This window comes from Ochotona curzoniae, unplaced genomic scaffold, assembly GCF_017591425.1.
Source record: "Ochotona curzoniae isolate NIBS_2020 unplaced genomic scaffold, NIBS_Ocur_1.0 contig_2688, whole genome shotgun sequence".
Lineage (NCBI taxonomy): Eukaryota > Metazoa > Chordata > Mammalia > Lagomorpha > Ochotonidae > Ochotona > Ochotona curzoniae.
Genome location: NW_024465553.1, coordinates 25,301,525 through 25,329,133, shown reverse-complemented (window position 1 = coordinate 25,329,133; position 27,609 = coordinate 25,301,525). Strand labels below are relative to the sequence as shown.

Sequence of the window (27,609 nt, the reverse complement as noted above, 5' to 3'; positions counted from 1 at the left end):
TTTTAATTGCACCATGACTGCCTAGATAGAATTTGATATTAAAAAACAATTGCAAGAAAGTAGGCACTTGACTAGCACAGAAGTCACGGTTTAGGATGCCCACATCCCATGTGTTAAACCTGGGTTCAAGCCTTGGTACTGCTCCTGACGTCAGCCTCCTGCTGATTTGCACCCAGGGAAGGAATAGGTGATGGTTCAGATACTTGGATCCCCACCACCCACATAGGAGACTTAAAATGAGTTCCTAGCTCCTGGCTCCAGCCTCACCCAGGCCTGGCTATTGTGGGCACTTGGAAACTGAATCAGCAGTTATGAGACCTGGCCTCTTTTCACCAACCCGAAAAGGCCTTCCTGAGATTTAAAGCTCATTCAGAGAAAAACATGTCATTGAAGAGATCAAACCCGAAACGGTAACATCCTGCTGTTTCCACTCAAGTCTCATTTGCTTTTTTGAAGTTTATCTTTCCATGCATATAGTCTTTAAGCCACATATACAACAAGATATGTTTAATATGGAGGTAGAAATTAAGCAGCCAACTCAACTTGACACAGGTGGTTGCTTAATGCCAGGGAATCACTTTTGTATGTTGCCTGATAGGAAGGGAATTAATGGCCACTAGCATGTAAAACCTCCCATGTATCTCTTTAGAGCAAGGCAAACAGATCATCTCTCTGTAGTAATTTAACAAAAGAACTCATGGAATTTTTTAATGGTTTTATTCCTGCCGTCCACCACTTAGCTAACAAAACTTAATCTACTAATTTCCAAACAAGTCTTATTTTTTTAGGTAGAAATCACTTAACCCTAAGTCTCGATTTCTTCTGAGTACGAGAGAAAAAGGAAACTCCTCATAAATCTAAAAGGCATCCCACTTGAATTTTAAGGACAAACAAAGTCCTCTCAAACTATATTGATCACCATGTGAAGAAGGCCCTTGATAGAATTTTCCCAGCACAATAAGTATAGTGAGAGATTAAGTGGCTTGTACCTAGTCCTTAAGAACCTTGTAAAGTACTTGATACTTCTGATACAGGGGACAAAGAAAGACTACACTCTATTTTCAGAAGACAAGATAACTGACAATATAACTGACAGCACAATTTATCTATATGCTAGATTAGGACAACAGAACTCTTGCTGAGGGAAAGTCTGTGTTAGTGTATAAAGGATGGCTTCAACATAGCTGCCAGCACACAGCGATTGGTGTTTCATTTGTAGCATAGGTTTTGGATGAAATTAACCTAGCAAGTCGTTATTTCAACTTTTAGTTAAAATCACAACTAAGTTATTACAATTTTAGATTGTAAAAGCCCTCATTTTTAATACCTTACAGTAGCAGATATTTGGTCCCCTTCCCTACTCAAACGAGAATCATCCCATCTGAATGAATAATAGTTTTAGGTTATTCAGGATGGTTTTCAGCCATGGACTACTGCAGAGAGAGAAAAGGAGAACCTCTTGACTATTGAGCGTGGTTATTCTCTCTCTATTTCCTAGCCTATATAACCCTTCTTACCTTGCAACACACAAGAATAGTTTTGCTTTCTGCCTTCATTGTATAATAGCTTCCATAAGTGTGTTTGTGTGTGTGTTTAAAACTTTAACATTTTCAGTGAAAAATACACTACATTGTCAGTTTTTCAAAAAGCATCTATGAATTTCCTGTATCTAAAGACAATGTGGTATAAGATAGTTCCGGCTTCTGTACTACATAGGTATGTACAACCTCCATACATGTCCACCCAGTTAAAGCTCCACTGCTTCCTCAGTTTGTAACCGTGGTGTCCATATCATGATTGCTGTGAATCAATTTTCTAGATTAGAGAGCAGAACAGTGATATCCTCCTCAAACGCCTACAGGATTGAAGTGAAATAACATCTGAACATTGTGGGCATGAGAAGAGCTCAACATTTATAGGAGCCTTAGGACACGAATGTCCTCAGTACCACAAGAAAACAAGGCCACTCTGCAATAGAAGATGACAGATACCGTAATTTTTCAAAGATTTTAATTTCTTTTAGACTTTTTATTACATGTTAACAAAAATACATTCATATTGATTTGAATAAGCAAAATTCTTAAATAAGAAGTGACTAAAAAATAATCCAGCTAAATTTTCATTTAGAAACCAGAGTAGGGACTGTTAAATAAGGGATTAATAGATCTATGCATGTCAATAATCGTATGTGATTCTTGTGCAGTTTTAGAATCACTGACCTCTGAACAGTAGGCTTCAACCTTGGTTGAGCACGGCAATAACTCTGTAACTAATGCTAAGCCATTAAAAGCACCCTGTCTATGCCGTGTCTCAAAACATATTAAATTGAGTCTCCAGGTATGTGGTCACTGGACTTTTTTCAAGCTCTCCAGGGGCTTCAGAGTACAGCTGGATGAAAAACCATTGCTTGAAAGCACTCAAAGGTTCCATGTCTCATCTATCTAAGGTAAAGATGAGAAATCTTCATTTAAACAGACTCTGCCTCACATGCCAGCTCCAGTGGGGCCTCATTACGGAGGCTAACACGACCCTTGATCTCCCTGTGTAAGATGTTGTCTGTCCCCAGACAGCTGACTCCATGATCCACTCCCACTCCACTTCCCAGATCCACTCCCATGTGGGCCGTTACATTCTCCAGGGACAGTGGAAGTCACTAGACATTTACTGGAAACAGGCATTTTGAAAATGAAAGCTATCTTGGGAGGAAGAGAAGCGAGGTGGCAGGGTGCCCAGGTGCCCAGGTTCAGCTCAGAGCTGCCCCAGTCCTCTTCATTCAATACACAAGAAGCCAGGAAACAATCCTGGCATGGTTTGAACTGATTTGTTAACACAGAAAATAAAGAATCTGTTAACCATTGTTTGCCCTCAAAGGAACAATAAATGTTTGAAGAGACAGGTTTATCCTGATGACACTTTACAAGGCATGCACATCTATCAAAATATGACATGATAACCTAGAAATGAAGAAAATGTTCATGGTCAGTTTTTTTAAAAGAACAAAGTTACTCTGTATAAATGCCACATAAAGTTCCAAATACATTTTAATTTCCACACCCTTTCTCAGCTTTGGACTCTTAGAACCTCAGGGAACTAAGAAAAGCAAAAGCATGGAAGGGATTTATTCCTTTCATTAATATTAATCTGGTATTAGTGTAACTGTTCATACATTTTAAGCACTTGGTGTTCATTTGAAAGGCACAGTAACAAAGAGAAAGAGGAAAGAGGGGATAACAAGAAGCAGAGAAAAGAGAGGAATTTGCATGCATTGATTTGTTTCCTAAATAGGCAGAACAGCTGGATTAGACTAGAATAAGTCAGGGGCCACAGGGACAGCAGGGAGCCAGCTATTTGGGCCATCACCAACTGCTGACCAGGAAGTTGGGTCAGAAGCAATGATGGGAATTGAACCCAGTTATTCTGATATAAACTACTGGCATCCTAAACAGCAGCTCAACTGGCTACGCCACAACACTTGTCCCACTGTTATTTTAAAACTCTTTGCTATCACCTTTATACTTTACTCTGAAATAATTTGAGATCTGTAGAATGCATTTTTACAAAGTAATAGCTGATAAACGTTCTGAAGACTTAGGTACATCTCATAAATGTTATTGTGCTTAGAATATACTCACCCATCTTCTATATCCTAGTCAACAAGTCATTGGTATAGCATTACAAATAGTCTTAGAATCAAAATAGCACCCAATTGACATTCTGAAATCATGGAGCGGGGGGTGAGGGTGGAGAGAGAGAGAGAGAGAGAGCATCTCCTATGATCTGGAGTATTAAACAATGACAGGAAACTTTGTATCTCAACATGACTTTGAGATACTCATTTCATATCAGACAAAAGCCACATCCTCCAATCATCTCTGTCAGTTCTAATGGTCACAGATTTCCATGGGTTCCAGATATGGGATGGATGTAGGGATTTGTATCTTAAGCCCTTGAAGTCCAATAACTCCCTAAAAGATACATGCTAGGTGACTTCAAGAGAAGACTGTCGTAGTGTAGGAGGCAGAGCTGGAGGTGGGACTAGGGGCTCCACGAGGGAGAGGACAAAGAGCTCGTCAGAGGCAATGTCTGCAGGGCAGTGTGTTCACACTCCAGCTGTACTGCAAGCTTTTTACAACATTTGGTTATCTCCAACAAATTAAACTACCCTGGCCTCTCTAACCTTTTCTTAGAGTCTATCTATCTATCTATCTATCTATCTATCTATCTATCTATCTATCGGAGATATCTGGAATATAAATCCGTGTATTATCACTATTCAGTCCTCTGGCCAATAGCAGACACTGCAATGCAGATTAACTCACTCACTCAACAGCTTTTTTAACCTTACAGAAGAGTATTCCAATCTTTACCCTTGACTAGGTGACAATTTGAGGAGAACAATGTTCAAAAAGAAGAAATGCAGTCAAATATTCTCGCAACATACTTTGAAGGAACTACTTCTCTAAATTTACCAAGTTCTCAGTGCAAAGCATCTCACAGCCACATTAGCCATGTGTAAGACAGGGCGTACTGTCCGAGCCGTTTCCAGGGCTCCGACAGCCCGGGTCCTGTAGATAGCTTCACCAGGCTATATCCCTGACTGCAGACTCTGAACCATGACATGCTCTTTTAAAATGACACTTCTCTCATTCTGTATTTCTTTTAATTAATAACTCAGTGGAATATTTTTCATTAAAAATGAATTGTAACTTTACAATGGAATGTCAAACATGAATAAAACAAGTTACTTTTTCCAGCAGGGACTATCACTTAAAAAGATATTAGCTTGGCTTTGGCAAATCCGACTAGAAGAATGAGCTTTTTTTAAAGCAGTAACTATGTTTCTTCCTCTACTAGTGACTCCCTATCACGTTCTTTTATAAGCAGACGAATGAAAGAAGGCAATTTTCCTTAAAACATTCAAATCATGTAATATGAAGGGCAGATGAAATTTAAAATCTTGTGACAGCAGACAGCATAAGCTAGCTTTCTTTCACCCCAAAAAAGCGCAAATTACATGAGTTTCTAAATAAATGCATGAACTTTTAGCTTTCAGTTTACAAAACTTCCAGGTTAGTACAAAGCACGGATCGGCAATACTCTTTTCTTTTTTTCTCAGTGCTTCCCCAACGTGTCTTCCATTAAGAGGCACATCTTTGCATAATAACCATTTCCACAGCGGCAGGGGTATGGCTGTAAGAAAAGCATTTCAACAGAAATAGGGGCACTCAGATAGCCACACCCGATAGACATAATTCAGGATAAGTTTAGAGACTACAATTAAAGTGCAAGTTTCAGGTCAAGTTGAAATGAGGAATGCTAATCTTAGCATAGGCAGCAAAACAGAGCTTGGAAGCTTGTTCACTAACCTAGACTAGAAAAGTACAATCATTGATCTAAAAGCGCATGTAACATTCTGATCTTTGCTATCTGAAGATGCAAGGGACTTTCAAAAGCTTATGGAAAATGAAATTTAACAATAGGTTCACTTTTGTATCAACTTTTGAAAGTTCACCTATAGTTTTTTTTTCATAGTATACATTTTTTCATGACCCTTTTGAAGATCTCTCCTACATCACTAGCCAAATAGTGTCATCAAATGTTGGGGAATCCACTTGAGATTTTATGCCCAACAAAGGACATGCTGAATGCACGGAGTTTTGGAACAGGTGGACGGCATATGTCCTTCAGGAAAACAGTGCATGCTTCCTTCAGGCAGTCTCTACATGACTCTGGGAAAGTACAACAATGTTTCTGCATTTCTCAGCACATCCTATTACTGTATATAGAATTCCTTGCCACTAAACATTACACTTAGCTTGTTACAGAGAGATTCTATTCCCTAAAGCCGTTGGACCTTGGGGCCTAGTTACTGTTTCTTTTACATTCTTATCACCAAGGACTAATGAACTCCAAAAACATTGGCACCACAGTTTGATCTCTTTCTGTTAGAATTTTGGGAGTGAATCTTGAGCACCAACCACATCCATGTCATCGTTTTCATCATCCTAGTCTTCTCTCAGCATGCACTCTTCCATGGCTAGTGCGTTTCATCACAAGGAAGAGAATGTGCCAGCACACATTACTTTTAAGTAATGAACTCTGCAACATCATTACTCTTTCGATCAACACATGCTGTTGAAGCTCTGGAGTGCAGAGAGCAGTTGGAGACATGTCTCCTTAAGAGTTTAACGGAAACAAGGCAACAGTTCAGCTACCTGACATGATCCTTCAAAGCAATTCACAATAAATACTGAGCAAATAGTGCAGTGTTTGGTTGTGTTTTGCAGGAGATGAACAGAAGAGAGGTTATGTGGAGCTGGACCACGAGGGAAGGCTGGAAAACATGGAGTTAAAGCCGGTCCTGGAGGAAGGAGCTAGAGAAAAAGTATAAAGGGATTGGCTCTCTCCACATAACAGCACAGGGTCAAGTTCCTTTTCCCTTGTTATGAGAGAATATTCAACACGATCCTGTTAAAGATAAGTGGTTTTGGTGAAAAGATTTTTGAAAGTCATGCCTAGTTTCTTCATAATAGGCATTTCCCATGACTTTGCTGAAGACCCATTATGTATATATATTTTCCCAAATTGTATTCATTTGACTGAGCCTTGACAATTTTAATGTGCCACAGTTTAGACAGGAAATGTTAAATGTTGTGTGTTTTTGCTTTATTTACTTGTAGGCAGATTTACAAAAGCAGACAGAGAGAGCACGCTCTCACCCACTGTCTCACTTCCCAAATACCTGCAAGGGCTGGAGCTGAAGCTGACAGCAGGTAACTCAGTTGAGGTCTCCCCCATTGGTCATAGGGACCCAGATACTTAAGGCATCACCTGCTATCTTTCAGGGTCTGCATTAGCGGAAGGTTGCCAAACCCAGAAATAAAACCCAGGGACTCTGACCACAGACACTGGTTTTAGCCAGTAGTCCAAATATCCACCCTTCAGATGTTCAGTTTTCAAAATAAAGGGCTTTGTGTGATTCAAAAAAGATGGACCTCTACCCTAACTTAAGCAATTTCATTACTGCAGAAATGACTGCTGTGCTGTGGTCACCAATATTAGTTGACTTTATGTTGGTAAGACACTAAATGTACCACTGATACACTTTAACCAACTGTGTTTTTGATAAACCGGAATACACCTGAAGATTGAATATTCTTACTCTTGAAAAAAAAAAGAGTAAGAATAGTATCTAACTAAATTGACCACATTCTTCCAAAGAGGCTTTAGACAAAATGAAAAAGAGCTTGGGTAATTTGAGGTTCTGCAGCATCCGTTAGGAATTTATTAAGGATATTTAGCCAGGAAAAATGCAGAAAATGCTTGTGCTGCTAGAAAGAGACTGATATGTTTGTTTAATAAAGGTGGCTCAAAAATTGGCAATTCACATCACTTTTACTTCAGTTGGTGCAGTAATGCCAGCTGACACTATAAACATCTGGCACACTTTTACATAACTACGTCTGTTGTAAGTCTTTTTGCTGAAAGATTGCACTGACTGAACTTTTACAGCTCTCTTTCCCTCCATCTCTCTTTGTCTCCCTCTCTTCCTTTCTCAACAGCATCCATTAATGTTTTTAATGTCTGTCCAACCCCTGGTTCGAAATTAAACACAACCTTTGGAAGGCATGCATCCAGCAGAATGGCCTAGAAACCTGACATTGGAGATGTTCAGCATCACAAAGATACCAGATCCAGATCTCCCTGCAGGGTTTTCTCACCAGAGCAAACATTCACTTTGGGTAACAAGCCATTTGGTGATTCTCAGGTGTGGAAATGTTGCTGTTAACAAGCCTGCAGCCAGCCTTGTTTTATGAAGTCATAAATTCAACAAGCTGGATCAGAATTCTCCAGCTCAGTTTCTTCCGGCATAATAGACCCTTCTTGGCATAGCAGCACATTCTACAATAGCTAAGTAGGTCATGCAACAGCTTGGTTTCTGGATTCTGAGCATTAAGTAATACTGTTTTCTCACACAAAGGGACATGATGCAACTTCTTGTCATGGGAAACTAAATTCGAAAGGATTCATGTTGCTGAATTCCATTTTATGTGCCAAAACGATGATGCACTCTGTAACTTAAACAAGATGCTGAAGTCCTGATCAAAAAAGGAAGCAAACCTACGACCAGGGCTCACACTCCCTCCATGCACTTCTAAAGGGGGAAGTCGGTTGCCTCTGATGCACAGAATTAGCCATGGCCATTGTTCACTGTACAATTTACATCTTAAGTGTTGAATTTCCTAAGGGACTGTGCCTCTGTTGAACTGGCATGGATGACATTTTTCTCCAGAGAACAAAGCTGTGAGTGCAGGAGACACACAGTGAGATCAGATGTCAACGTCTGAAGCATTGAGAGAATCAAGTACAACCCGATTCAGAAGGAAGAGGCAGGAAATGAACGACTTGGCCCATGAGAAATTACGGAAGCCCCATTGGGTCACCTGCATGCCTGGCTGTTTAGTAGAATCACTTTATTTGAATCCTGTGGGAGGAAAAAGGACCACTTCAGTGGAATGTTAAAATACGGGAAATGTATCTTCCAGCTTCGGGGAGGGAATTGGACATTCTAGGGAGTCAGATGTTGTCTTAGTCACAATAATCAGCTATTAGGTATTCAATATAACCTAATATAACCTAAAAGAGGCTATTTTCTCATTTGTATCACAAGGGCATGCAACTGCACACACACACACACACACACACACGGTGTATCAAAGCCTTTGTTAGTCTATAAACATGCATATGTATTACTAAAATATCTATTATGCATTTTTGTAGCAGTCTAACTTAGCTTGCAATGAATACCTTGAAATCTCTCTCATTAATAAACAAATCCTTTTGAAAATTTATTGCTGATAAAACAGTGAGCATTTGTTGTAAGAGTTAGGACACTGTCCCACATTGTAGTGCCTGGGACTCAAGCATTCATTCCGCTTCCAGTTCCAGCTTCCTGCTGATGTGCACCCTGGGATGAAAATAGTGGTTCAAGTTCTTGGGTCCCTAACACTCACTCACATGTGACATATAGACTAAGTTTCAGATTCTTGGCTTTAGCTTAGCCTAGACTTAGATGTTATGGGCATTCCTTAAGGAACAGTTTAGGAATGGCTTAGGGCCCAGCGCAGTGGCCTAGCAGCTAAAGCCCTCACCTTGCACATGGTGGGATCCCATACGGGTGCTGGTTCTAATCCCGGCAGCTCCACTTCCCATCCAGCTCCCTGCTTGTGGCCTGGGAAAGCAGTCGAGGTCAACCCAAAACCTTGGGACCCTGCACCCGTGTGGGAGATCCAGAAGAAGCTCCTGACTCCCGCCTTTGGACTGGCACAGCTCTGGCAGTTGTGCTCACTTGGGGAGTGAATCATCAGACTGAAGATCTTCCTCTCTGTCTCTCCTCCTCTCTCTATGTATAAATATATATACGACTTTACAATACAAATAAACAAATCTTAAAGAAAAAAAGAGGAATGGCTTAGTGGATGATGGATTTCTGTAGGATTTACTTATTTATTTATTTACTCATTTATTTATTTGGAACGCATACCTATAGCAATAGAGGGGGAGAGAAGGAGAGAGAGTGGGAGAGAAAGGGAATTTTCCATTACTTATTCATTCCCCAAAGTGCCGGAACTGGCTTGGTTGACATGTTATGCTGTCATTGCATGTGAGAATTAAACCTGTTACATCCTAACACCAGCTAGATGGTCTGTTTCTGTCTCCATCTGTTAAATACATTAAATCAACAAGTAAACATTTTATAAGAATCAGCATGGATGACTTTTGAATACATGTCTGGGGTTTTAATTTTCTCAAATACTTCAGAAAACAGAAAAAAGTTGAGCCTGTGGATTCAGCTCAAAAAGTGAAGAGAAGAAATCCCTAAAATGACAAACGACAACGATCAGACTTAGACATTGCCTCGGGGGTTGCGCGGGGCAACTCCCAAAAGAGCGCTGCCTGAAAACACATTAACAGATTTATTTTTAAAAGAATATTTTTTTTTTTTTAAAGATTTATTTTTATTATTTTTTCATTGGAAAGGCGGATATACAGAGAGAGGAGAGAGAGAGAGAGGAAGATCTTCCGTCCGATGATTCACTCCCCAAGTGAGCGCAACGGGCCGATACTATGCCGATCCGAAGCCAGGAGCCTCTTCCGGGTCTCCCGCACGGGTGCAGGTTCCCAAAGCTTTGGGCCGTCCTCCACTGCTTTCCCAGGCCACAAGCAGGGAGCTGGAAGGGAAGCGGGGCTGCCGGGATTAGAACCGGCGCCCATATGGGATCCCGGGGTTGCAAGGCGAGGACTTAACCACTTGCGCCACCGCGCCGGGCCCAAAAGAATATTTTTAAATGTTATTATTTTATATCACCAACCACAGGCATTATGAATGACTTGGTTTCCCCCCCCCCCAATAAGAGAAAGAAAAAGATTCATGAAATCAGGGTAGAAAATTGTATGCATTCTAAATTCAAATCAATATTGAAAGGCAGTAGGTAAGAAAATAATATGCATCTTTCTGTTACAAAGCTAATACACATCCCTGATTCTTCGTGCGAAAGGAGCACTTTCCTTTAAAGGAAGATGTTGTGGCACAGTGCCTTTCTTCTGGTGGCTTCTCCTCGGTGACTAATTGTTGAGAACTATAAGAGGTAAATATTTTGGAAACAAACAGTCTGGTCTCTAATCTCATTGCTCCCAAGAAACCATTACTTAAGTCAGAATCCAGCCCTAATACAAGCACATGCTTGAAGTGGATTGCGAATTTTCCAGAAAAACGATTTCTAAAATATCCATCATTGCATCTTCTGTTTTTTAAATGCCTCTATCAAATGCTCACATGTCTCCTTTCCATTTAGTATTAAACCACACAGTTTCTATCATGTTCGATCCTCATATTGAAAACAAGAAGTGGCAAACAACAGTGCACAACAGCCCACTGTCAAGTGCATTGGCAGAGTCCTGACTCCATCGAAGCTTTGTCCTTAAATAACTGCTTTGCAGGCATATTGAAAAGTAAGGGATCTGTGAACTTCTGTCCTAGCAACTAAATGTGGAAAGGTTTTTACTTCAGTCTGGATGTGGACCAACAGAGAGCCCGAAATAGAAGCAGCTTAAGAGCTCAAAGAATCCATAATTAGGTCCTTGCTGCATCTACATGCACAAGACCAACATCTTGACTTGCAGCAGGTCGGCTTCTTCTTATCCCAGAAGTGAAATGGGAACCAATTGGAGGCCAGAGAACTCAGGGAGCAACCTCAGAGCTTTTAATCAGCTGTGTGGGCCACGATCTAGTGCCTTCATCTCAGCATCCTTCTCCTATAGCACTGACTCAAAGCCCGAAGGACATAGCGTCTGCACTGTGTCCTTTGCCAAGCAGCAAACTACATCACATGGAAGTCAAAGTTCTACAAGCCCTAGCGCATAAGCAGAGTCATTGCCAACAGGATTGGTAGTTCAGGGGGAATTTGATACCCTCATGATCAACTGAGGTGCTGAGAAGTCATGTCATTTGAAGTGTGCTGTACAAATTCTCCAAAGGAAACTGCAAGAAGAGACAGTGTCTTCTTTCTTCAGAGTGCTTAAGAATGAGAATACAGCACAATTCTGGCAATCGCATGACCAGGCATCGGGTGGTCCTAATGCATTCAAAAGAGTTGTTGAAACTGCCTTATTCTGAGAGCACTAGATCAGCTTCTGCAGAACCTTGCAGATTCTGCAAGCACAAGCGGCTAGAAGCAGCAGCAGCTGGAAGTTAACTCTAATTGTGATTTAACACCAATTAGTTGTAGTCATTTTCATAATCCTATTTCATAAGGCTCTTTGCCAAAGTTGTCAAGGGTATCATGTGTTTTTCTAGATGACAGTGATTATTCAAGGCAGTAATGATTAAAAACTGTGCTAGCCAGCATGACAGATTCATACTGCATTCATTCTCCAGCTCATTCATTAAATTATACAGTATACTTTTCTGGTCATTGACAACAAAAAAGGTTACAGAAAATGAATACCTAAGAGATCTCATTGGCTGAAAAAGAAAAAAATATGAATAGGAAGTCAAAATGCCACAATCAATGCTATGGCAGAAGCAAGCATGAACATTATGTAATACCACAGAGTTTTGTGGAACCCACAGTATCTTTCATTCTCAATTTACATAATGTCTCTTCTAGGCCTTTTCCACAGCTTCAACACATGGTTGGGTTTGTGGGGTAAATGTACTCTCACATTTTATTCACCAAGTTGTGGGGTGGGAGAGAAAAGGAAGCAGTGAAGTTGGAATTCATTGGAGATCATTTCTCCAAAGATGCTTTTATTGACTTCTGAAATACACCCAATATGCACTGCCTGCCCATCAAGCAGGTGCTGGAGCCCTATGCAATGACCACAGCCAGGATATGTTTTGTCCACAAATGAAAAACTGCTGCTGAGATGCCCTGTTGCTCACAGAGAAAGAGCTTTCTAGGCTGTTGGATTCATGTAAATAAAAATGCTGGAAAGTGGATCAGAATAAAACAAAAAAATTATTTTTTACCAATAAAATATCAAACTAAAAGAAGGTTACTAAGCTTTTCCAGAAGTTGTCAGCTGGTATCAATGGATCCTTTAGCACAGTGTCACCTAAGCAAAAGAAAGAAAGAGAGAAAGAGAGAAAGAGAGAAAGAAAAGAAGGAAGAAAGGAAGGAAGAAAGAATGAAAGGAAGAAAAAAGAGGAGAAGAGAAAAGTAGAAAAAAAGAAAAGGAAGAAGAAAATAAGTCTGGCTCGATGGAGCAAGAAAAGGGGCTCCACAAGTACCTCTTTAATCTAATACTTCAGAGACGTCTTCTAAGTTTATATTGGAATCTTTCCTAAATCATTGTAGGAGCATAAGCGTGTTTTGCTGGTGTTGCCGTACATGCTGAGAAGTCATACAGACCAACACTCTCTTCTCTCCTGTCGGAAGAGTGCACAAGTGTTGCACTGTGCACAACATCTTTCACAAAAGGCTTTAGTGAAGGTGAGACAACAGAAATAAGGTCAGCAGTCAAAAAGCTCAGAGTCCAGTCCCAGCTCTGCGACTAACGAGCTAAGTAATTTGAGCATGTCATTTAATTTCCTGGGTTTTCGCTTTCTTATCTCTAAAGAAGACGCTGAAGTAGATGACCTACAAGATCCCTCCATGCTCTAGAAAATTGCTCTGAAATGAAATCTTGACTCCAACAGCATTGCCATCACCTTCTGGAATCCTTTCATAGTTTGTCCTCCGGGATGAACTTGATTCATTTTCCTTTTACCCCTTTCTGCACCTGAGTGTAAACCCTACTGTTATTCTAATGACTCTTTTGTAATAGCTCCCTAGACTGCACATTCCCTGAGAACAGGCATTAGGTCTTTTATCTCCTTGATCCACAGTCACATTAGTAGAGACTTGATGAATATATACTGAACAGAACTACAGTCGAAACTCCCTGTGCTACAGTTAAACAAAGTGCTTCATCAGAAGATGGATAGAAAACAGCAAACAAAATCCCTCACCCGCCCAATTTACAAAGTCAATCTGGAGGAAAATATGGTCTTGCTATCTTGAAAGTGAAGGAAATATTCAGAAATAATTCAAGCTCTCAGCCATGCTTAATGCAGCTGTAAGTGTTAATGTAACATTTATTTTAAGCTTCAAGGAAATGGAATTCTCCTGACAGCCTCATGGACAAATACACTCGCTAGTTTTAAAACAGCTCATCTTCTTATGCACATAACACACTAACCTGTAGACTGCCCTATGTTTCACAGGAAAAAAAAAAAAGAGTATGGGGTGAGCATTTGGACTAGTGCTTACGATGACAGTTAAGATAACACTGTCACACATTCGGATACCTGGATTTGTTTGATGCATGGCTCTGGCTTGTGACTCTAGATTTCTATTACTGCTGGGAGGCATTTGGTGTTAGCTCAAATAATTAGGTCCATTCCAGCCAGGTGGGAGTTGTGAATTGAAACTTGGCTGACATCTTCTTCTTTTTATTTTTAAATTTAAACTTAGCAGTTTATAGTATTCAAGCAAGATTTTACAGAACTTTGTGCCTTCTAGGACAATTAAAGCAGTCTTATAACTCTAACAAGCCATATATTAACTATTGAAGTGTAGAACAGTCTTAGGCAGGTGAGCAGAGAAGTCCCCAATAACTCAACAAATGAGGAATAACTGAACTCTGCATCCCACCTAGTGAGGTCTGGGAAAAGCCAAATCGAGAGCCTGACCACTAAGGTGCAGGCTGAGCAATTATAAGCCAGCTGACTTCTTCCTGTCTGTTCAAACTTTCTGTACTAGTCTCTGTCTATGTGAGCTAATTTGGGGGGCTCCTGACCCTCCTCAGAGGATCTGGTGACATCAGAACAACAGCCAGGAACCCTCGGTGGTCCTCAGATAGAGAAGAACTGTAACTCTCCACCTGGATTCGGGAGAGGTGCTTTCTCTGGTCCTTACTTAGTTCTAGCTACTCCTGCCCATCCTCTCTTGCACTGTCAGCTGACATCTTAAAGCCGGTATGAAAGTTCTTATCATTGAGCCACGTAGCAGCTTGATCTTTGACTTATAAGCCCCTACATTGTCTATTGTATTGTGTCATGGCAGCCCAGGCTAACCTGGCTGCTTTCACACTACAATGATAAATGTAGTAACTGGGATTAGTTTATAATCCTAAAATACTTAGTGTCCACTCTTGTTCTGAAAAGTTTTCCAAACTCTGTTCCAGTTGATAAATGAAATACCAGCAATACCTCTAAACTTTCCATCGAGAGAAAATGAAGGACAGTCAGGGACATAACAAGTATCTAATCCAAGGAAAGATTCCATCAGTTCCTGCAAAGAAGCTCATCTACCTAAACCCATGCACTGAGTCACAGAGTACACTATTTGGCCAGAGCCAGAATCTACTATGACTGGAAACTTGCATTCTAAATCTATTCCTAAATTTGCCAGAAGCAATCTCTTTATTAAAGGCCATAAAATCTACGGGACACCAAAAGCAGACGAAGGGCATTGCTTTGATTATGTAATGATGCTTTACTTGTGTGTTGTAGAACTAACAACACAATATCTACATTAATAGATCCATAGGGAATAAAACTGTAAGTGAGTAAGACATTGTAACTTGTCTAGAGTGTGGCTGTGGAATATGCTTGCAGAAAAAATGTCAGCAACTTCAACAAATGAAAGTAATGCAGTAAATCTATTATGCATAGACAGATTTTAGAATCAAATAGAGACAGTTTCAAACTCAGACTCCAACCTGTTAGTCATCTGGAAAACAACTTCTCTAGTCGAAGAATCTCAATTTCTCATGGATGACATGGAGATTATGCTACCATTGTTGTGGGTTGTTCACACGTAATAAGGTTATTACAGGTCAGACATGCTGGAATGCTGGTTATAAGGGATAGACTCTGAAAACGGAAGCGTATTTTCTCGCAGTTTCATTTTTGTAAGAACATACTTTGCTCCTAAGAATGAAATGACACTCATCGACAGTACACCCTGTGCCCACAATTTGCCAAGTTATTGAGACCATCCATCAAGCAGAACTGGGAAATTTGGCACCAGTAATGATGGGTAGCAGGTTACAAGGGGAATAAGCTATGTGGTATAACTCAGTTCCTAGCTCTAATAATATTTGCACGTAAGTGTACTTGCATCTGCAGATAGACTCCACATCACTGCAATTTCCACTAAGAAACAGTATACAGGTTTTCTTTTGCCAGTATGCCTATTCAGTTATTCTAATCAATGCGTGGTGTGTGAGTGTTTATATGGAAGAGAAATAGGCAAGAGAGTTTTGTGATGAAGTAACTTTGAAGAATCAAAATCCATCTTGCACTGGCGTTTTGCCCTAACCATCCCTTACTGAGACAAAGAAGAACGTTACAAACACAACATTTGATTACTTTATATAAATCACTGTGGCCTTTTCTTAGCGTTTTAAGCAGGAAGTTAACTGTTGGTTTCATTTCAACAGAAAAAAGTCAAACATCAAATGAAACACATCATAAACAACGTGTTTGGGGAAGACAAATAAGATGTGTCCTGAGGAAAGCAATGTGGCAATGGATCCATTTGTTTGTTTTTGTTTGTTTGTTTTGCAGAAGGCAAATCATAAACCATACCAAACCAAACGCTTATGTGGGCAACATTGAAAGGAACTCTGAGCTTCCTCATGAATAAGCAAGGAAGTTCCTTATTTGGTACCTAGTTAGCACCCCTCTTCCACATTCGTCATCATTCTAACTTCCAGCTCTTGGTGTTTCACATAATATTTACACTTGACTGTAAGCTTCTTAAGTTTGGAAGCACTGCATTTATTCTTTGTGCTCTCTGCAACCACACAAAACACTTCATAAACTTAAGGAGAAATGGCATTAATGGATAAGTAATGTTGATGCAAAAATATTTAAATCCATGCAAATGAGGATTTCTATGAAAATGGATATTTTGATATAGCCGGTATGAATGCTCTTCCTCTTGTTGGTCTCACCTTTCCCTAGAAACCTGAGTAGGGAATCACGTTAATTCCATTGTGCTCATTTCTAGATGCTACGAGATGGTTTCTGATTGGTCCCTACAGGGAAGGTTTTATTTAATGGATGGAGAGAAGAAAGTACTATTATTTCAAAATATTTTACCATAGAAAGGTAATCATTTTGGATGAAATTCCTCAAGTGTGGTTATCCAGATAGTCTTGACAATAAAAAAGAACCAAACAAAGCTCAATGACCTATAAATCAGAGGTAGCAGATTTCTTTATGCGGACTAAATTTGTGTCATGCTCATCAATAAAAAGAAAATAGCAATGAAGATTACATTGCAGCCTCATTACAAACTAAAGGATCCCTACACCTATTGGTAGGACATGTCAACGTGGCTAATTCAATTTTGAGATAGTGGTTTTTTGAGAGAATTAATGGAGAGCAGGCTTTGTGAATGAATTATTAAGTGTGAATGAGGGTTTTAAACAGTGTTAGAAATGTAAAATTGGCAACCAGATGGATGAACATACCAGCTCTAAATAAATACATTCAATAAAGCAAAAAATAGTGGAATTTACAGCCTTATTAGGAATAAGAGTGACTAGATCATAGAGTAATTTATGATTTACTTGTTCTGTTCTCTGCAAGTTCTCTGCACTTTGCACCCTAAATGATAAGGATTCAAATGATCATCCATATAACCAAGGTATTTCACTCATTTGAAAAATAAACAAGATATGTCATGGCACTTTTCATTGGTTAGAATGCATTGCTACCAGATGAGCCAACTTTTCCACTCCTCAGCCAATACAGCACAATGTATCGGCCATCCGAGCACACTGACAAAGGCAAACAGATGCAGACAACATACCCGTTTCCTCAGGTTGCACGTCAGAGTTAGATTCCTTGAGAATGAGTTTGCAAATGCCGTGTAGAAGTCCAAAACTTTCAGCAAAGCCTCCCGCTTGATGATGTGGAGGTCGCAGTAGGTCAGTGCCCGGACATTGGCACAGGCGTGAGCAAGGGTGGTTTCTTTCCAGAAGATGTCTCCAAACACATCCCCTTTCCCTGGAAAACAAAGACAGGGCTTCCATGAACTGGAACACCGGTTACTGTAAGGGCAACATTGTAATGACCTTCTAACCCAGCTAGGATCTGAGAGGACAACTCCCTGCGCACATACAACACACAACACTTTTACATACCAGTAAAGTAACACCCCCTGAAGTCAGCACTTGATGGAAATTTGGAAGGGCATAAATAAATTATAATCCAATGCAAAGGCATTATTTAAATGTAACTACTTTCATTATTTAAATTATTTAACAAAAATTTCATTTCTTCTGTCATCTTAACTGTTCCCATTCTGAGTAGAAAAAAACAAATGTAGCTTCAGCCTTTCTCTGCTTCTCGGGTAAAGATGGCAATAATAACATAGCACATAAAGATTCGCTGTCATAGTCTTTGTTCATCTAGTTTTGATTCAACTTATGTTAAATATACATTAGTCAGTCTTTAACAAGGCAGAACTTCAGAAAGTTTGTGGGAAACTGGAATGAAAGCTTAGCATTTTTGGGGGGGGGGGCGGGGAATCAATTCTGAAATTCACTTGTTTGAAATCCGCTAGGATTTTTTTTCCTACAAAGTTTTTAAAGACCCAATTATATGCATGAATTTGAAAAATGCTTTACCCCAAGATAAATCTTTACTTCACTTTTGTTTATCCACAAACTTTTGGAAAGATGTTTACATTGTGTACCAAGAGCATAGAGCTTACCGTGACTCTGCCACCAAAGGATGCCTTACCATCACCACCTATCCTGTGTGTCAGCACCCAGCCCGAGGGCTCCCTTCCACAGTTCCCAAGCCCCGTGCTAGGTGTCAGCACCCAGCCCGAGGGCTCCCTTCCAGAGTCCAAGCCCCGTGCTAGGTGTCAGCACCCAGCCCGAGGGCTCCCTTCCAGAGTCCAAGCCCCGTGCTAGGTGTCAGCACCCAGCCCGAGGGCTCCCTTCCAGAGTCCAAGCCCCGTGCTAGGTGTCAGCACCCAGCCCGAGGGCTCCCTTCCACAGTTTCAATGCTTGGCTAAAGTGTAGAGGCCTAGATTTGTTCTCCAATAACAGATCCATAAAAATGTTGTAAATGTTTTCTGAAAAATTCTGGAAACCGTACAAAAACACCTATTCTCTTCAGGTGTAAACTGGAAGTCTGAACTAAACCATCCACCTTTCCAACTACAGAGTACTTAGTTTCCCCGAAAGTGAGGTGGAAACAGAAGTTAATGGTTTCCAAAGGCAATTCTGCACAGTCAGCTTCAAAAGAGCTTTTGGTTCCTAAAGTATAGCCAGTTGCACTCAGTTCAACTTCTGGAGGAAGGGGAAAGTTTTAAAGTGGAAAAGACAGGTGGAATACATCTAAGCGGGGTGGAAAAAAACCTTGCTGCAGGCATTCTGCTAACGATGCATTCTACCGCATTCAAACCAAAGACATGAGAAAAAAAACTACAGTTGTCATTCAGGTTCAAACGAGAACCAACAGGAAAACAGAACAAAGTCCCCTTACAGTTGTTTAGGTCAGCCATACCATCAGAGGGTAAAGGTAACAGATACGCAGAGAACTACAAGGCAGAGAAAGAGCAAGAGACTGGAAAATTACAGACTGTCCACAGAGACCGTTGGAAAGCCCGTGCAGGCTCATAAACTTGGATTGGAACCTTAAGAAGCATTCTAGAGAGCAAAAAAAAGTGTACATTCTTGGAGAGGTGGTGGCCACATGATTAGCATAAAAGAATCATGATACATATTTACTTAGCCTTAAGCAAGTAATTTGTTTCTGGACCCTGTAGAAATTCAGACAGAACAATAACATTGAAGAACAGCACAACTAATGCCCTGGTAGCCACTTACTTTTCCATGGAGGAAAGCTGAGAGACACAGGTAAGATCTCTGAAATGATACAATACTCTAATATCCTACTAGAACTTTTTAAATGAACATTTAAAATATACACTCCACTTCTTCTTGTACATTTCAGGTAGCTGCAAAGCTATTTTCTGTGATTTAGATATTCAAATTATAGACATTTATTCTAATTTCAAATTCAGAAGTGTAAAGAATTACTTGTAAAAATGCTCACAATGGGGCTGGCAAAGTGGTGTAGCATGTAATCCTCTGCCTGCATGCGGGCATCCCATATGGGCACCAACTGATGTCCTGGCTGCTTCCCTTCCAACCAAGCTCCCTGTAAATAACCTGGGAAAGCAGCAGAAGATGAGCCAAGGCCTGGGAACCTTCAACCATAGGGGAGACCCAGGAGAAGCTCCTGGCTCCCATGTTCAGACCAGCTCAGCTCTGGTCACATTGGGTCATTTGAGGAGAAAACCTGCAGATGAGCCATCTCTCTCCATCTCTCCTACTCTCTCAACTCTCCCAAGTAAAGATACATGAATGTTTACTAAAAAATGCTCACAAAAGCGACATAACACTAAAAAGCAACAGAGAAAGCAAACATTAATATATACATTATGAAATATGCAGCACCAAAGATTGTGACATTTACAAAGTGGCTTAGAGAAATGTTCATACTATGAAAAATAATTTAAGCAGGATATCAGATTACATGAACAGTATAATCTCAATTTAGACGTTCTATCTACATCTCCCAACACATATTTAATTAAATGAAAGTAAATGTTTCAATATGACAGTCTCTCTGTATATATATTATGAAACAATGGAAAGATCTTATTTTTCTTACAATTAACATGCATTTTTTCTCAACAGAAGAGATCAACAATTATTTTATTGCTATGTCCCTGTTGCTACACAAGTGAGTTTTAATGGGCTTCTTTGTTTACCTCTTTAAGATACAACTCATTTCCTTGACTGCTTCTCAAAATATCAATTATAATACAAGTCTGTACCATTTATAAAGACTCATTACTTTGCAGCTATCTGATTTCCACGCATAGACACCTTGAATGACTATCAATGCTTTGACTCAATAACTTCACTTCTGGGAATCAGCCAAAAGATTACAGTCAACACACAATATTCACTGTAATGTCATCAATCACAGCCCCACATCAGACAAAAATTATGCCCCCAAACAAAAGAATGTGCAAAAAATGCGAAATATCAATTAAACAGAATGAAGAAAAGTATTGAAACAACATGTAAAAAATTGTTAATTTATAATGTTAAATAAAAATGAATTCAAATATGATGAAGCTTACAACTATCACAAAATGCACAAAAAATGAAACTGAAAAACTGAAGAACCAAGTGAATTATCATTAAACAAATATCCCTGTCTTTACAAAAACTATTTTCATAGAACCAAAGTATATTTTCATATAGTCCTTCTTCAGGTACATTACTAAGGAAGCAACAGAAATTACAGGGTGAGCAGATGTGGGCCCATGTGTGGAATTATCTAATAGAAAAATGACCTTTTCTTCATTGCAAGAATTTTTCACACTTTCAGCATTAGACTCTACTGTTTGTCTTTATGAGTACAGAACAGTTGATGCTGGTTTTTAGGTCAGCACCTGCTGGGTGTTAAGTAGTCGTAGCTACAAACATTTCAAAATTTGAGAGAACTCTGCGCCACCCCCTTCCCAGAGTCCTAAAATTAGTACAAAAGCTCGCACTCAACACAAAAGTTGTTGTTTGGTCTATTTATATTTTCTCAGTTCTTTGTGCCAAATCTTACGAAGTAGTTCACTGAAAGCCACAGGAAACAAGACTGGAAAATAGAATTTAATGTTAATGATTCATAAACTGAGAAAATGGAAAACTTCAAAAGGAAACAGTCAGGGTTAACTCATAATTAAAAGGGGTAATACAGGGAGTTAGGATCCTTGTATGGTGCTGTGTTGCAGATGGATTTTTTTTTTTAGATTTGTTTATTTTGAAAATCAGAGCTATAAAAAGAGATTCTTTGATCCTCTGGTTCATTCCCTAGATGGCTACGTCAAAAATCAAAAGCCAGGAGCTTCTTCCAGGTCTCCCACATGGAGACAGGGCCCAGACACTTGGACCATCTTCCAGTGCTGTTTCAGGCAATTTGAGAACTGGATTGGATGTGGATCAGCCTGGACAGGGATCTTCCAGTCTGGGATGCTGGTATCACAAGTGGAGGTTTAACCTGCATAGTACTGTTCCAAGGATTTTTTTAAAGATATATGTTATTTGGTGAGATAATGGTATAGATAAACAAATGCATAAAATTATCACAATTATTCATTAGTTTGGGTATGTAAGTCCATCTAATAGATCCTTGGCAACATATCCTTTGCATTTTCCTTATGTAGCATCCTGTGTTTGTGAGGTTTAATGGTGGCTATAGTTGCTGATTCTGCCTATAGTAGACAATCCAGATACTTACTAATTTTGTTGAAGTTTATTGTGTACATTTGGGGTTTCAAACGGGATACATTTGGGTAATAAAATGCAGTGAAGCGAAATAAGATGGTTCACTTCACATGCTCATTTCTGTGTGAGAAGAACAGATAGAATCTACTCAATAACAAAAACCCCATATAAAATACAGCTTTACTAACCACAGTGCTCATTTACTGCATTGACCACGTAGTCTTCATCCTATACATCTACTGGTTGCTCTACTGATCAATATCTCACCATTTCCTACCCCTTCTCTCCAGCCTCACACCTGGTAAAGTACTGTTATAATCTCTCCTTGTATTTCATACCTTCTTCCTTAGGAGTCCATGTAAAAGGATAAATGTAACCATGCAATATTTATCTTTATGTCTCTGGCTTATTCCGTTCAGCATAAAGCTAAATTTCATGTTGTGAAAGATGTCATGATCTCCATTCTGAAGGCTGAATAATATTCTTTTTTGTATGTGGATCACATTGCCTTTACCCATTTGCCCACTGAAGAGCAGCTTGTTTTATATAGATGGACTAGTATACCTAATGTTGTCACGGACATGGAAATGTGCATTGGGAGGCACTAATTTCAACATTTTTGGATACATACACCTATAAGAGGGACAGCTGGGCCATTTGATATAACACTTCAATAAACATCAAACTTTCCAGAGCTGCTTCTCTGATATGCATCCTACCAACACTGCTCTCAGGTTCCATTTTATCCACAGCTTGAATGTTGGCTTTTACTTCTTGGATTTTTGATAATGGTCTGCCTAGCAGACAGAGGCTCACTCTTTCATTCTCACTTTTCCTCTTTCTCTGTCTCTCCTTCTCTCTGTGACTCTGCCTTTCAAATCAAAATAAATCTTTGTAAAGAAATAAATAGACTTTGACCACTTACACACAAGTGAAATTCAGTAATATTTTAACGGGGAAGAGCAGACAATGCAAAAATAAGAAAACATGTAGGGATTAGAATATCATGTTTTATAGCACGAAGACGTGATGCACCAGTGACTGATGTCATTTTGTAGAAAAGCATAATAGACACAGATTTGAAGACATGTTGAGTGAAGCAAATAATAATTATCCAAAGGAAAATAATTCAGTTTGCAAATCTTTCTTTTCACATACAAAATGAGGCAAATAGCTCATGAAGTAGGAGTAAAAAATAGAGCACACTGGTATTTGTAACACACCATAGTAGTTTCGTTTAAACAGATGCCAATAATAAACAGGTTCATAATATTGAGCTCTGAAATATTACTGTTAACAAATTGATTATAAACAGAAACCCAAGCATGTGCCTGAATTAACATTTAGTGCAAGTTATTAAAAAGAAAACCACAGGGGGGAAGAAAGAAGTAAATTAAAAATTAGTTACATCTTGAAATCCTTCTACTTTTTTCTAAGGAAAAATTAGACCTGAAGCCTATAACTAGGTAAATGTTTTAACTAAATATTATAACTTTCACATTTGTCAAATGTGAAAAATAATGGTGTTTTGTTCCTCTTATCTAAGTCTGGTATCCTGGCCCTAACTGTAACCTGTGACCCAGCAATTCAAATGCTGGACATATACTCAAAAGAACTGAAGCAAGAGTCTCAAAAACAAGCCTACCTCAACGTAGCATTATTCAACACAGCCAGATATGGATACTACACAAGCATCCACGAACAGATGAATGGATAAAGAAAATGTGGTAAATACTTACAACAGAATGCTATTTAGCATTTAAAAATATATGAAATTTCCCCATATGCAATAACACAAATTACCTGGAAGACACTACACTAAGGGAAAAGAGCCAGTCACTGATGGACAAATATTGCATGATTGCACTTGACAAATTATCTATAATAGTCAAACTTATAGAAGCAGACTGCAATCACGGTTGCCACGGGTTAAGAGGAATCAGGAGTTGTTTAATCAATATACACTTTCATTTATGCTAGAGAAATAAGTTTCAGCTATTTGCTATACAACACAGAGCTTGCCATTATCAACACAATATTAAAAACTGTAAAATTCAAGGATAGATGTCACATTGAATGTTCATGTTACATGTAACCAACATAAATGACACAAGTTGAGCAGTACTGTGATGTCTATGACACGGATTGTGTAGATGGAATGCAGATGTTTGCAAATGTCCAAATTCAGCAAACTGAATAGATTAAATATGCATGAGCTTTTGTAGAGCAATTATATCTCAATAAAATTGCTTTAGAGTGAAGCAAAAATATTTGTGCAGTGGGTTCATAGAGAAATTCAGGAGGCACAAATCTGACTGTCAGGAAATCTTTTTGAGTAAAAGATATATACAAAATACAAAAAAAGATTTACAAAATAGGAAAAGTAAAAATGATCTTTTCAGGATCAGGACAGACCAAGGAAATAAGACAAAGATATTTTAAAATCAATAAGATTTCGACAAGATCTGACAAAGGAAGCCCTCTTTGAGGTTAACTGTCGCTGAGCTTTCTGCTAGATGGGTGGAGAGAAAACGGAGAGAAAATGACCTGCCCACGAACACTGAGAATTACTAGCCCAAAAAGATACCTACATACCTAAAGGGCCAAGCACGGAGGAACCCCGCAAGACACAATGAAAAAAAAAAAAAAAACACTTTAAGTGAGAGATAGTGGAATCTGCTTAATCTTGCCACAAAGCCAAGAACTCTCCCATGTGTTTAAAACAAGACTAAATGCTAGTGTGAAGAGTGACAAAGTACTGTTGAAAGACCATTTAGCACTGCCTTTAAACAACAGGGCATTTCACAGATTGCTAACATTATGAATTCCACTCACCTCCCCACTTTATCACTTGTGATAGTGGTGACAATAAAAAGGAGGACAGAAAGATAAAACAACACAGGGCTAGACAACAGAAACACCTTGGTTGTGCTTTGTCTATGGATCTGAATGGAACAAAGAGAGCAGTGTGTTGGACATAGTGTAGGAAAGAAATGTGAGCCAAGAATTTCTTGTCCAGAAAAGCTGATTTTCAAGTCTAAAGGACACATGCTGTGTAGCCAGGATAACGGAACTCAAGGAATATTGTTCCAGTGGATCCTTTCAAAGGGAATTATTAGTAGGTATAGATAAGCTTTACTACACCCAAACAGCCAAAAAGACAATGACATAAAGACTAATGGTAACAGCATGTGTACCTGTTAATTTAGAAACAAGACAAAATAATGACTGAAAAGGAGAGAGAGTATGGCATGCTCAAAAATGATGTTTCATAGGAGAGAATGACGAGTGTAAGCTAAAATATTTTCATGGATATTAACAATCTTACTGATGTTGGCAGTGGTATTGCTACTTTGAGGTTGAGATTGCAACATGACATTGAGCGAACAGTTAGGGAATATCTTAATTCTACCATCCCTCACATTGTCAATAAAAGAAGCAGATGATGAAATGTAATAAGAAAGGGATAAGGCCCAGTGCAATGGCTCAGTGACTAAATCCTCATCCTCAACACCTCAGCATCCCATATGGCCACCAGTTCGTGTCCCAACTGCTCCATTTCCCATCCAGCTCCCTGTTGGTGGACTGGGAAAGCAGTAGAGGTGACTCCCAGCTCGGATTGCCTTGGGCTCTGGGTCTTTTGTGGTTTCATTGGTATTAGGATTTTTTTTTTCCTAATTCCAGTGGCATTTGCAGAATGATTGTGTTTCACACAAAGAATGTTTTAGGCAGTATGGATGAGTAAACGGCATTAATTGTTCCAATTCATGAGCCAGAAGCGCCATTCCATTTTTTGTATCCTTGATGAGTACCTCATTGTGTTGTAACTCTCATTATACAGATCATTCACTTATTTGATTAAATTTATTTCTAAGGATTATATTTTCTAAGACTAAATGAAGTTGTTTAATTTTTGAAGTCTAATTTTTGAAAAACTACTAAAGTATTTTGTTTTAAACTGATGATTAAGGGCATGGTATAATCTCTCAGATTGGATTCAAATCCTGCAATCACCACTGTCTTACTAGCTATGACCTGGGTGATGACCATATCAGAAATAAGTTTATTTGTCCTTTGGGATTGACTTACTGCACTTAGCATAAGGGGCCTCTGGTAGTGACCATCAGGCTGCAAATGGTAGAATGTGATTTTGTTTATTGGCTGAGTAGTATTCCATAGAGTTGATGTACCACACCATTTTTATCCACTCCTCTTTGGACAGGTGTCTTTGTTGTTTCTATGTTTTTGCTAGTGTGGATTGCACTGCTGCTGTGAATACAAGATTTCAGATCCCTTTCACATATGCAGATCTCATCTCCCTTGGATATATTCCCAGAAGTAGGATAGCTGGGTCATATGGCAAGTCTATTTTCAGTTCTCTTAGCAAAATCCATACTGGCTTCCATAGTAGCTGTACCAGCCTACACTCTCACCAGCAGTGATGGAGAGCAGCTTTCTCCCCACACCAACAGATGTTGTTAGTAGAGTTCTGAATGTAGGCCAGTCTCAATGGTGTTAGGTGGAACCTCAATATGGTTTTTATTTGTATCTCTCTGACGGCTAGGAAGCACTTTTTTCCTAAGTCTATTAGCCATTTGAATTTGCTCTTTTGAAAAATGTGTGTTCATTTCCTTTGCCTATTTCTTCACAGCATTTTTTTGGGCTATTGTTGACATTTTTAAACTATTTGTAAAATCTGAATATTAGTTCCCTTTCTCTTGTTGAGTGCAAAAAGCCAAAAACTAAATCATAGTCTCTCACATGGGTGGCAGGTATTATAGCACTCCAGTCATGACCAGCTGCCTTCTAGGGTGGGATCAGAAGCCACGCTGGGACTCAGATCCAGACACTCTGACCTGAACGCAGGTGTCCCAAGCAGTGGCTTAAACATTGCACCAAAAGACTGTCTTCTGAGAACAAGTTTTAAGACCAACAGTGGGTTGATGGATATGAAGGACAAGTACAAGGGACATCAAGGAGTTGGAGCATATAAACCTCAGTTCTCAAGTCTGCTCTAGATAGGTATTCATCTGAGTCTAAACTGCAGGAGTGCAGAAACCTAAATTTATCTAAAAAATATGCAGGCTGAGGAACTCTAAAATTATGCTAATAGTGTTATAATCACAGCTTAGAATGTTAAAAATCAAAGAGCATCATTTTTTAAAAAATGAAAAACAATTGATTTCCCTTTTACAATATTTGAATTAACTAAATTCATAATCATCATATGTAAAATAGGCCTACATATTTCACAGTTCAAACCTAAAAACAGCAATGTTGATGTGAAAGAAAATAATTTTCTGGAACTTAGGCAAAGCTCTTTTAAGAGTGTAAAGTGTGAAACATTTGATTTATAACAGAAAATATACAGGAAAAAAAAAAATCTTAACCACAGAATGCAAGTCACATTTTCACAGATTCTCAAAATAGCAAAATATTATTGATTCACATCCCAGATTTGTTCTGTTTAAATAAAAAACAGGTTCCGATTTTTGAAAATGATAAGTTAAAAGTTTTTTGTACTAATTCACAAATCTTTAGAAAAAAACATATTTTAAATAATGGATTCTAATTAAAATAAAATCTTACCAAATGTCAAAAACTATCTTATCAAATTAAGTTACTCTGTATATATTCATTATCACTAATGCTTCCTTCTTGCAGTGTCCTAGTTAATATTTAATTCTTTGATCCAAACTCTACACAAATAGAACAGTTCTACTGGAAATTTTAAAGTTA

At 39.0% G+C, this 27,609-nt stretch overlaps 1 protein-coding gene across 2 annotated transcripts in view; it reads right to left on the bottom strand.

Moving 5' to 3' along the window:
- Positions 1 to 27,609, bottom strand: part of KCNH5 (potassium voltage-gated channel subfamily H member 5) — a 215,484-nt gene that overhangs the window by 17,223 nt on the left and 170,652 nt on the right. Inside the window, exon 10 of one of the 2 annotated variants that reach the window (XM_040975643.1) lies at positions 17,370 to 17,566. The exons of the other annotated variant lie outside the window; for it this stretch is intronic. Within the exon in view, the coding sequence (XP_040831577.1) occupies positions 17,370 to 17,566 (197 nt within the window). The remainder of the gene's footprint in view (positions 1 to 17,369; positions 17,567 to 27,609) is intronic. 2 annotated transcript variants of the gene reach the window in all.